This window comes from Tiliqua scincoides, chromosome 4 (genome assembly GCF_035046505.1).
Source record: "Tiliqua scincoides isolate rTilSci1 chromosome 4, rTilSci1.hap2, whole genome shotgun sequence".
In the NCBI taxonomy this organism is placed as follows: Eukaryota; Metazoa; Chordata; class Lepidosauria; order Squamata; family Scincidae; genus Tiliqua; species Tiliqua scincoides.
The window spans coordinates 61,364,505-61,376,985 of NC_089824.1; the positions used below are offsets into that span (position 1 = coordinate 61,364,505).

The following is a 12,481-nucleotide window of genomic DNA, read 5'->3' on the forward strand; positions in this document are numbered from 1 at the left end:
ACTATAAGCTTAAGCCTCATTCATACCACAAATGCTTATTTGCAAGTAAGTCCCATTTAATTCAATGAAACTGACTTCCAAGTAAACATACACTGATTGTGCTACTAGAGTAGTTTCAAGATTCCACCTGTTTAAAGAAGTCCATTGGTCAATATTTCTGCAGTAAAAAGCATCAAAATATGATTTACTGAAGTTATTATAAGTTTGATCTATTTTAGAATCTTCATTTCAGGCAACATCCAATCTCTAGAACCCAAGAACTACATGTTTCCCATCTCTGCTGGTACAATTTAGTTTTTAAAGGCAAGCCATGAACGAGAAAAGCCTTTTAACTGGTGTATTACAGAATAAAGATTCAGAGTAAAGAAAGTCAATAACTGGTGACTCCCCAAAAGCTGAACTGAGACCTTTTGTAATCTGGACCACCAACTAGTATCTTCTTTCTTGCCACCTTTTTTCCCTCCACCACCACCTCCTCCTCCTCCACTGCTAGTTCGAGCAGTTCGTTGGGAATTAGTCAGCTTTGTATCTATTGAAAAACACAAACATACACACTTAACATACATCATTCTACCAAAAAAAATTTTTTTTTCACAACCATTAGGTAAGATTACTGTTCTAGAGTTCTTTATATTGTTGACTTTGTAATGACCATATTTATACTTATAGCTAAGAGATTAAAAGTCAAACTTGACATTAAAGCAAACATGCTGCTGCCTATGAAAACAACATTTGTATGTCTCCTTCCGCCCTCTTTCTCCTCTTTTCATCTAGTAGAGATTACCTTGAGGCCCATGTGCAGGTTCAGCAGCCTAAAAAGCTGCTTGGTCACACTTTGTATGCAGGTTTTGTTATAAAAAGAGCCCTGCTATTATCAGGCCAAGGACCCATTTAGTATGTCCTGAGTGTCCTTTATCTCACCAGAGCCTCTGGGAGCACACAGATAACAAAACATCCTGTTGCTGCTACTTTGCACCTGGTATTCAGAGATAAGCTACCTCTAAAATCCAGAGATTGCATACAGTCATCATGCCTTAGAATTTGTGATGGACTTTTCCTTCATAAATTTGTTAAATTCCCTTTTAAAGACATCTAGGCCAGGTGTCATCACAACATTCTGTGGCAAGAAGTGCTACAGATTAATTACATGCTATTTTCTTTTTGTCTGTTCTAACTCTGCCACTAGTCAATTTTAGTGGATGCCCCCTTCTTCTTGCGTGAGAAGAAAAAGAATTTCTCACTATCCATTCCATACATAATTTTGTGGATTTCCCAGTTGATCCTCCTCTGCCTGATTCCTGTAGCTTGGGATTGTGGCAGAAGACACAATTTACCAAGCTTATGGTTCAGTAAAGGGAAAGCTGGGAGCTGGAATCAGTGCATATGCGTTAACTACTAAGTACTACTCCCCTTCCTTCTGCTGGAAGCCCCTTTTCTTGACAAAAGTATATGAAATTTATGATTTGAAAATTTTAAAAGACCATAACATACATAGAGTACTATTAAAATAATACAACGGTGTTGAGGATGGTGCATATTAAAAGCTGTGCAAGCACTGCTTCAGAAGGTGCAACATAAGGAGAGGCTTTTAAGGTGGTACAAACAAGTTATGATTGAGATTTAAGGTGTCTCAGATACACCTCATGTCCTATCACATACTGGCTTAAATTACATCCAGTTAATAAATGATGCATACTCAATTTTTCAGTTCATGTTTAGCTTTTGATCACCTTATCCACTCCTATTTATTAATATATACGTGATCATCATGAGCGATTAAGACTACTGTGATTTCAGGTGGCAAGCTCTGTTTACATGTCTTCACATCATACATCCTCATTTTTCAATGGATACTCAGTTATTTGCTTATGACCATACTTCAGCATCCAGGACAACTACTGCTAACAAAAAAGACACACAAGACAGGATGCAAATCAAGCCAGTCAATGTAGATTTTCTATCAATATGTAGATCTTGACCAAAAGCACATAAGCAAACACCCGATAAAGGATTCCAAAGATGCAGATGACAATTTCAGAAAACAGCATTATAGAAAGTGAATATCTAACAGGTGAAATGCTTGCCACAAAACAGAAGTAAACCACAAGAAAAAGTGGTTATCATGGTCACTTCCCTGTTGACCACCAGCACAGCTAGGGCTCAAGATCTAAGCCAGAGCTTGTAGTTGCTTTACATCTTAACTACTCACAAAATCATCTTACATACAAATCTCAAATAAAAACATTTCTTAGTACCTTTTGTTTCTCCATCTGTTCCTTTTGCTTCATTAGGTTTCTTTCCTTCAGGAAAATATTTTTCAAATCCTGTTTAGCGCACAAAAGAGAAAAGAACATCGTAATTATTTTGTAATGCAGTCAGGACAATAACGTCTTACCACAAAAGGAAGTGGGTAATAAAGATGGGAAAAGGAGGATTAGTTTCTGGGTTTATTTTTTTGAGTATTCCCAAAAGGAGAAGGCACCCAAGGCCGTGTGCTGCATCCAATGGTGGGAGGGCGGTCACAGAGGCCTCCTCAATGTATGAGAACATTTGTTCCCTTACCTTGGGGCTTCATTGGAGCTGGAAAGATGAATAGGATTTGGCTCTCCCTAGCAGTCATCAGCATTCATAAAGCCACATAACAAAAGCAACAACATGAAACCATCAAGAAAACACAGCTGCATAAAAACCACCATAAGTTCACAGCCAAAACCACAGTTCACAGTACAAACCAAAAAAACAGCATGCTGCAGCAGTAGAAAGCTAATCCCAACAATAACCCACCACCCATCTTAACTACAATAAAGAAGCTATCTGAAAAAAAAAAAGTGTTCAACTTCTGAAGGAAAATTCCAGAGAGGGGGAAGATTGTAACTCACTGGACAGGGGCAGCCCCCTCTCTCCTGAATTTAGTCTTTTTTTTAAAGGGGTCGTGCTCTGGCACGACCAGGGATATGACTGTTCTCCTCCTAAGGCAAAGCTGGTCTGGGAGGAAGTAGGGATGCCCCATGGAGACAGCCTTTGCCTTTAGGACAGACTCCTGAGGGAAGGGGCCAACCTAGGAATGGACAATGCCACCTCTTCCTTGCCCAGAGAACCAATGCTTAATTTCTAAATGAGTAATGGGATTAAGGTGTGTCTGAAAATCATGTCATGGGTCTGTAAAGTCAGGTTCTGTTATTCTAAGAGAGTGTATAAACAGTAGTTGTTCAATAGTAAGGAAAGTGCACTTTGTACATGCTCAGCAGCACTTTTGTCCCTGTACTGCAATGAAGCCTCAAGAGTTTGTCTATAGCGCAAATGAAGCCCCGGGTAGGGTGCCATTTGCTGTATGGTCTGGAATGGTTTTCTGGACATAAGAAATGTGTGCACATACAAATTCCTTGCTTCTTCAGGAATCTGAAGGAAGCATATGATTTGACAAAGAAAAATTAATAGCCTCTGAGAAAGAACAGCTAAATATCCCAAAGAACCCAAAAACAAGAATACCTTTGTAGCATTCGTATCAATGGAATAAGGTGGGCAGTCAAGAGGAATTCTTGAAAACAAGGAACCACAATTCGAGGGGAATAAGAGCCAAGGAAGGACATGACTGAAGAATATACATCTATCCAAATTTTAGCTCCAGACCACTCATATTCAGGATTTTCAGTAAGTGTCGTTCCAGAAGTTACTGACATTCAGAGAGAAGCAAGTATGCGCCCTACTGAAAAGATTAGCCTCCCCTTATTTGGAAATTCTTCCCACAAAATACTGTGTGGTTTAGCAAAAGGAATTTTCAATGTTAAGAAGTGTTAAAAAATTCATATACATACAACAATGAAACCAAAGGATTCAGAGTTGTATCTTAAGGTTTTGTGAGATGCTACTCCATTCAGGAGCTTGTTCTGTTCTCAGAGGTCCTTGATGACATCTTTTGAAGACAGAGTGATGCTCTGCAAAACCTCAGGATACAAACCTGAATCTTACACCTGATCCTAATGTCACTCCACGGAAGCATCACACAGTGCAGTTCTTTAAGGTATACGACTGTTGACTTGTATGAACCATCTATGACAGAGTAAAACATTTTGTGGGGCATTTTAAATATGGGACAAAACAGAAAGGCCTGAAGATCGTCCCTTTGAAAAACTCAAAATTAGTTAACATTGACATTTATTGTCAAAAGGAGTTTTAACTCCACAATACAAGGGAACAATATGATCATACTTTTATTGTACAGCATTAATTACCTTTAGGAGGCTGAGAGAAGAGCCTTCTATAAGCAGCAATTACATTTGCAAATATATTGTTTCTGTTCGTAGGGACCTGGGTGGCAACTTGGTCCTGCAGCTGAAAACAAGAAAAGTGATTACTATAAGACTAACAGGTTTCCTGGCATCTTCAGTTAGGTATGCTTCCAACATATTCCTGTTTGTATTAGCAATCCCATAAACAAGCATATAAAAATCAATTTTGTCTAATAGTTTAGAGAAAATAGAGGAGCTTATGTCTGTCTAAGAAAAACAAATTATGTTTCTTTATTGAACAAGAAACAAACTCCTTGCTACTTATTAATCAGCAAACACTTTTTGGACCACTGAGAGTCCCAAGTAGACACAGCTACCAAAAACTGGGCTACTGGAATGTGGTTAAAGTCTTGCCAATACCGCAACATGAATTTATTTATTTAAGATATTTATACCCCATGTTAGGGCCCTCAATCTTGCAATGTAACATGTAAGTAACATGGCACATGAGAGTGGGCTTATTTACTGAAAGTAACCTGACTGTAACTCTGCTCAGCTCAAATTCAATGTGATACGACCATACAGCACAAGAGGATTGGATTTTGAAATCAGTCCCTCCACCTTTTTTTTTTCTTCACACACAGACCTCAGTATATTTCCCAGCACACTGCCTGCTACCATCAGTAGTAGCAGCAGTAAGTGATTGTTTAATTTTCCAATTAATTTAGTTTCATAACCTCATACAGAAAAGCAAAGCATACTCAGGCTCTCTTAATGGTTAAGGCATAACTAGATGTATCAAACAATCCCACATATATATTTTTGATTAACAACAGAAGAAGAACCTTGCAGGATCATAATCGAGTTCCATAGTGTCCAGAGTTCTTTGCAAAAATCCCAGTAAACAAGAAGTACCAAGTGTTCCACCAGAGATTGGTTAACAATCACTGATGGACCATGCTCAACTTTCTGTCCATTCATTCACGATGCCATAGACTTTCCTCAGGATTCAATCCAAGGCACACTTACCCAGGAGTAAGTCCCCCTACTTATGAGTAGACATGACATTGATTGCACTCTTAATTGCATCACTCAGACTGAAAAAGAAACAGAACTACAGTCTGTGACTGTTTTTTTTTAAGATACAGAGTATCTGTAAAACATACAGAAAAATACTGTCCAAGCCTAAATAAATAGCAACTTACACCACCGGTTACATGGAGATAATACTCCCTTAAGACACTTCAACCTTCAGTTTGTTTACACATCCAAGGGGCCATGCAACCAAGTCTTAGACCTCTCAGTTCAGGTTCAGAATGCAGCAATAAGACTCGCCGCCGCCGAGGATGAACAATGGCTCTTTTACAGGGATTTTCTTGACAGTGGTGGCCAGGTCATCATAGAATTTGTCTTTGGCTTCTGCTGGAGACGACAGAGTCGGTGCATAAGCACTGATGAGAGTGATAGGTCCTGCTGATGACTGGAGCTGCAGGGACAAAATTCTTTCACTTCCCACAGTAGGTGGGATGATGGATTTCAGCAGGGTATTTCTGACCGCAAAGCCAACGCCATGTTCCCTGGTTTCGTTTGGTGGTTTTCCCTGCCAGAAAAATGAGAAATTTCTCTCCTTGACAGATCCGGAATCTGGCAGCCTAGTCTCTTGAAGGGCGACGATGTCCATCTGCAGTCTGCTCAGCTCCATGTCGATGACAGCTGTTTTGCGTGCGTCATCTATTTCTTGCAGGTCATCAGAGAAGCCAGGTGTCATTGTCCTAACGTTCCAGGTGCCCAGCTTTAGGGCAGTAGTTTTCTGTTTTCTGTTGCATGGTGCAGAGTTGTCGATCCGCTTGTCGGTTTTCACCCTAAACCCCACGCACCCCATGAGGTTAACGAACCGTGGCGAGGCAACACCTTACTGGCTGGGGACTGCCCAGCTTAAGGCGGGCGGTAGCTGCCCAATGAGATGCAATGATCTCTCCCACCGTCGGAAGCAGCCCCTGGCGTCATGCTCTACGCCAATCGAGCAAAGACTTATAACCGGTAAACTGATGCTTCCCGTGTTGTGCCGACGCCGTATGGCGAAGTTGGAGTGTCCTCTCCAGTGCGCGAAGCCTGGGTAAAGAAGGTATGGAGGATAGGCTGTTACCCATGCAGCAAATCCCCCCTCTCCACGTCGCTGGAATGGTCCAATGGAAAGGCAGAAGCCAATACGGTTGGTTCCAGCGGCGTCGTAGGAGTTGCCAGAACGTGACTGTGTTCAGCCATGAACTGCCTAAGGGACTCCGGCTCCTGATTTTGCCTCGAGGTTGACTCCTGAAGCCTTTTCCAGAACTGGATGTAGCCACAAGGCAGTGGAGGTTTGAGGTCAGAGTTTCCTTCTCTTAGATGAGCTGCCTTCCTAGGCTGACGAGTCCCATCTACCCGGTGGCTGTTTAGTCGCCTCTTACGACAAGTACAGCCAAGTACAAGTACAAGTACAAGTACAAGTACAGCAATAAGACTAACCTAGTAGTTAATCAAGGAGTCCCTAGTTCAAATGTCACCTAAGATTTTGTTTTCAGTAATTAATGTTTATTAATTACTTTCGGCTTTTGATACCATCGACCATGGTATCCTTCTGGGCCGATTGGCCGAGTTGGGAGTTGGAGGCACTGTTTTGCAGTGGTTCCGCTCCTACTTGGAGGGTCGGTCCCAGATGGTGGTGCTGGGGGATGCCTGTTCGACACCCTGGCCCTTGAGGTGCGGGGTGCCGCAGGGTTCAATTCTGTCCCCCATGCTATTTAATATCTACATGAAACTGCTGGGAGAGGTCATCCGGGGGTTTGGAGTGAGGTGTCATCAATATGCTGATGACACCCAGCTCTATCTCTCCTTTCCTCCAGACTCCAGGGTGGCGGTTGAGGGCCTGGAGCGCTGTCTGGAAGCAGTGAGGATCTGGATGGGGGCTAACAAGCTGAAATTAAATCTGGATAAGACAGAGGCTCTCCTGGTTCGGAAATCCTCGATGCAGGTGCTGGACTATCGGCTTGCGCTGAATGGGGTTGCACTCCCTCTGAAGGAGCAGGCTTGCAGCTTGGGGGTCCTCCTGGACTCGCAGCTGCTCCTGGATTCCCAGGTGGTGGCTGTGGCTAGGGGGGCCTTTGCTCAGCTTCGGCTGGTGCGCCAGCTGCGACCGTACTTGGATCGTGCAGACCTGGCCACGGTGATCCATGCCACGGTGACATCAAGGTTAGATTACTGTAACGCGCTCTATGTGGGGCTGCCCCTGAAGACGGTTCGGAAACTACAATTAGTACAGAATGCGGCGGCCCGTGTGGTCACCGGAGCCAGGCGGTTTGACTCTGTCAGTCTGCTTCTCCGGGGGCTACATTGGCTGCCCATTCGTTTCCGGGCCCAATTCAAGGTGCTGGTTTTGACCTTTAAAGCCCTATACTGCTCTGGGCCAGGATATCTTAGAGACTGCCTACTCCCGTACAATCCAGCTCGCCATCTCAGGTCATCAGAGAAGGCCTTTTTGCAAGTGCCACCACCCAAGGAGGTCCCGGGGGCGGCTGCAAGATATAGGGCCTTCTCGGTAGTGGCACCAACATTATGGAACTCCCTTCCCCTTGATTTGAGAATGGCTCCCTCTCTTGAGAGTTTTCGGCGAGGCCTAAAAACACTGTTGTTTAAACAAGCCTTCTGATTTCTGGCCTTCTTAACATTTTTATACATCTTTTAGTTTTTTACAGGCTTGATTCCTCGATGACTTGCTCTTTTATTCTGTCTTTTAATCTGACTACTGTTTTTATGGCCTCTGTAATGTGTTTTTAAATGTTTTTATCCGCTATGTATTAATGTTTTTAAAATCTGTTTTTTTAATATGTTGTTAGCCGCCCTGGGTCCCGTTAGGGAGAAGGGCGGGATAAAAATAAAGTTTTATTATTATTATTAACTGATTATTTTTATTGCTGCTGCCCTTTAGCTTTTATTGTCTATTTCAGGTATTTTCAACCAGTGTGTTGTGGCACACTGGTGTGCCTGTATGCAAGTGTGCCGTGGGGGTTTGGAGGAGGATCATTTATTAATAAGGCCATTGGGGAATATGAGCCCCCCACCAGCAGCATGGGATGCCTTGTCAAAAAAAACACACACGCAGATGGTGTGCCTTGAAAATTTTAGCAACTTGTTAGTGCACCATGAGATGAAAAAGGTTGAAAATCACTGGTCTATTTTATAATTTTGTTTGAATCTTATTGTTCTTTATGTATATCTTTATGTATTTTAATCCTTAGCTGCCTTGGGTGCCTCTGGGGAGAAAGACAAATTGAATAAATAATTAAGATACGAATTCTTGAGGGAATGGAAGCAAGCAAGCCTTCCAACCTTCCAAGCAGCCCCTTTGCAATACAGCAACCATCATGCCTGACACCAAGAGCTCTGCTAAAAAGGTTGCAAAGAAGCTCTTGAACAATCAAAAGTGCTACACAGAAATATTGTTTTTATATTATCACCATCACCATCCTGGGACCAACATTTGTGGGCTGTGTGGTGGGCAGGAAGGGCCAGTCAGCAGGTCACTCCAGAGACCCCTCCCGCAGAGGCTGCTGCTCTCCCCACCAGACTCTGAGCCCAGTCCTACGCCTGTCTACTCAGAAGTAAGTCCCGCTGTAGTCAGAGGGGCTTCCTCCCAGAAAAGTGTTGACAGGATTGCAGCCTCAGGGCACAATCTATGCCTGTCTACTCACAAGTCAGTCCCATTGTACTCAATGAGGCTTCCTCCCAGGAAAGTGTGGGTGAGACAGAGCCCCACCCTATGCCTGTCTACTCAAAAGTAAGCCCCACTCGAGTCAATGGGGCTTCCTCCCAGGGAAGTGTGGGCGGGAGAGAGCCCAAGCCTGCGCCTGCCTACCCAGAAGTAAGTCCATTCCAGTCAGTGGGGCAGGCGGGGCACCGAGCCAGCCCTTTCGGCGACCCAGAGCGCGAGCTCACAGGGCGACTCGGTCACTTGCCACCACCGGGAGTGGCGCCTCCCCCGGCCCGGCCCGGCGTCTCAGTGCTGCTCACCGGCGTCAGGCAGGAGGGCGGCGGCGCCGCCAGGCCTCGGCTCCACAGGGGAGCCCGCCGGCAGCAGCCCCGCGAGAGTCTCAGGTAGCGGTGAGCCATGGCCACGCAGCAGGCCCGCAGCAGCGCTCGCCTCCTCGGGTGGGCAGGCACACGCACGGGCCTGGTCTGGCCTGGCCCGCCCCCGGCGCGACGCGTGACGCGTGACGCCGCCCTGCGCTGCTCAGCCCCGCCTCTTCCCCCCCGGACTGCCAAGGTGCTCCCTGAGCGCGCGCGGCCTCCCCGACAGGGCCGCCTGCTGACCTCAGTCTTGGCTGCGATTGGTCCGGGCCGCTGTGCTGAGTCAGGCTGACACAGCAGCGGTGGAAGGGAAGCGGTCTGGCAGGGACGCCCGGGACACGCAGAGCCCGCCACGGCTGCATCCCACCCGCACTTCGCTGGGAGGAAGCCCCGCTGACTCACTTCTGAGTAGGCAGGCATAGGCTTGTGCACTGAGGCTGCAATCCTGTCCACACTTTCCTGGGAGGAAGCCCCATTGACTAGAATGGGACTTCTGAGTAGTCATGCATAGGATCGGGATCCAAGTATGCAGGGATCTTGGAAGTCCTGTGCAAAATCAACTGGATTGTAACACCCGGCTCCACTCAAGTCTCCACTGTGGAAGAGCTGGGTGGAGTTCAAGCTTGGAGTGGAGTCTCAAGTCACAGTTATCTCGCCTTTTTTTCTTTTTAATTCTCCTCCCAGCTGAAAATGAGGTTATAATTGAGAGCAAGGACGGTGCAGCGCTTGGGAGTTAGGGCCAAATGCTACCCAGCTTTCCCACAGTGATGTATCTGCAATGCAGCCCTGTGATAAGGTAGCAAACATTTCTTTATTTTAAGGAGGCCTCTGTGACTGCCCCACCACCACAGGATGCAGCACACACCCTAGTGGCAGGGCTGCATCAGGTCTGGAAGGTTGAATAGGAAGCTCCAGTTTCAGCCACAACGCTTCCTGGGTGACCTTGGACCAGTCACTCTCTCTCAGCCTCCCCTACCTCACAGCGTTCTTGTGAGGATAAAAGGATGGGAGGAACTACGTACCTCAAGCGTGAATAAAATAAATAAATAATTCTTCTCACACCACACTCTGTAGACTTCAGATCATGAGTACATTTTAATAGAGACAAAAGGTTCTTAACCAGTGGAGTCCAAGATCCACTATGTGTTTGTGCATTTTTCTGGAGAGTAGATTCATATCTTTCATCAGATTTTCAAAGGGGTCAATCAGTGTTCCCTCTAGGGGTCTGTTCTACTGTGCAGATTCTTTCCATAGGATCTCTGAAAGCCAAGCTGAGCTCTGAGCTGCACAGAGCTTGGATTTAAGCTGTGCCACCATGTGGCCTCACAACTTAGAGGGAACACTAGCCCATGACCCAAAAAAGGTTAAGCTACTGTTGGTAGCCATCTACTAATAGGAGTTACAGTGGCACAAATAGCCAAGAGCCAGAAACAATCCACAAATCCTCTGATGCCACTCATGCAAATGCTCACTGCCAAGGGGGAGCCTCTCACTTCATTTTTATCCTGCTGCCCTTTTCAAGCTGCAGGAGAGGAAGCTAATGTGGCAGTGAAGATGATAGGGAGTGGGGTGTTTGGTAGGCAAGTAATGTTGGTGCCAAGGCACACTCCCAGCAGCCTTTGCCTCCTCGACCACTGGAGGAGGAGAACAGAGCACTGCAGTCACTGGTAGTGGGTCAGAGAATGCCCAGAATTATTATTTTTTTAAGAAGCTGCTGAGCAGGCAAAGATGGCAGAGCACAGCAATCTCTGAACACCCCCCCCCCCCATGGATCTCTGCTGCCTCCTGTTTGTTCCTGCCTTGCCACATTCAGGCAAACAAGCTGAGTGAAGCATGCTGGGAGTAGAGTTCTCTTCTACTCCCTACATGCTCTTCTTAACCTTTGTTTTGAAAACACAGCTGGGTATGAACCTGATTGTTGCCAGGTGGGTAAGAAGGAGGTTAAGATGGGAGAATCCCTGTTTTGAGTGCTCTTATGGAAACAGAATATTTAGGACAGAATTCATTTGATGCTGCCCTGCTGCATTTCACCAGCACTAGATGCTCTGTGATTGCAGCAGTGGCATGGAAGAAGATGTGGGTTGCCTCTGCCCCTATCCTCCTCTTTCTTGCCCACAGGATCTGACTGAGAAAAGGATCCAAGCATGGGGTGAAGTGGCTGGATGCCTGATGGGTCAGGGGAGATAGGCAGATCCATGTGGGGCACTGGACCCTCATCAATTCACTGCCTTCTTCAACACCGCTCTCTCACTTAAAGCAGCTGCTTCAGTCCTATCCTATGCATGTCTACTCAGAAGTAAGTCCCATTCTATTCAATGGGGCTTACTCCCAGGAAAGTGTCTATAGGTTTGTAGCCACAGAACCCAGTCTTATGCATGTCCACTTAGAACAGTGATTTTCAACCTTTTTCATCTCAGGGCACACTGACAAGGCACTAAAATGCTCAAGGCACACCACCAGGTTTTTGACAATTGACAAGGCACACCATGCTGCCAGTGGGGGCTCACATTTCCCATTGGCCCTATTTATAAATGACCTTCCCCCAAATTCCTGTGGCACACCTGTGGACCACTCACGGCACACCAGTGTGCCACAGCACATTGGTTGAAAATGGCTGACTTAGAAGTAAGTCCCATTATAGGCAATGGTCCCAGGTAAGTGTGGATAGGCTTGTAGCTTCAGGGCCCAATCCTATTCAATTTTCCAGTGCCATTGTAGCTGTTCCCATGGGGCATGCACTGCATCCTGTGGTGGATGGGGAGTCACTGAGGCCTTGTCAAGGTTTGGGAACATTTGTTCCCTTACTATGGGGCTGCACTGTGGTTACACCAGAACTGGAAAGTTGGATAGGATTGGGCCCTCAGTCTATTTTATGGCTGGACCAGCCCTGCGTAAAAAGTGATTTCATCCAGAAGACTTTAAGCAGTTCATAAGTCGCAAGGGATCTCATTGAAACATATGCTGAGAGCCACTTTACCCTTACTAAAGGAAAGAACTACAGGAGGCTTCCCCCCCTTTCATTCGTATAAAATCCTGTGCATGCTTGACTGAGAAGTCATTCCTCACGTTCAAAGGGTTGACTCCGGATGAGTGTGCAATGTGCATACAGGATTCCAGCCAAAGGGTCCCATCCAATGCAACTTTCCAGG

The 12,481-nt window shown here is 45.6% G+C and overlaps 1 protein-coding gene across 1 annotated transcript in view; it reads right to left on the minus strand.

Moving 5' to 3' along the window:
• Positions 1 to 9,476, minus strand: part of AFG3L2 (AFG3 like matrix AAA peptidase subunit 2) — a 30,930-nt gene extending 21,454 nt beyond the window's left edge. Inside the window, exons 1-4 of the mRNA XM_066625334.1 lie at positions 9,276 to 9,476; positions 4,233 to 4,332; positions 2,256 to 2,324; positions 408 to 529 (exon numbers count right to left, since the gene is read on the minus strand). Of these exons, the coding sequence (XP_066481431.1) occupies positions 408 to 529; positions 2,256 to 2,324; positions 4,233 to 4,332; positions 9,276 to 9,374 (390 nt within the window). The 5' untranslated portion in view covers positions 9,375 to 9,476. The remainder of the gene's footprint in view (positions 1 to 407; positions 530 to 2,255; positions 2,325 to 4,232; positions 4,333 to 9,275) is intronic.
• Between the last annotated feature and the right edge of the window lie 3,005 nt (positions 9,477 to 12,481).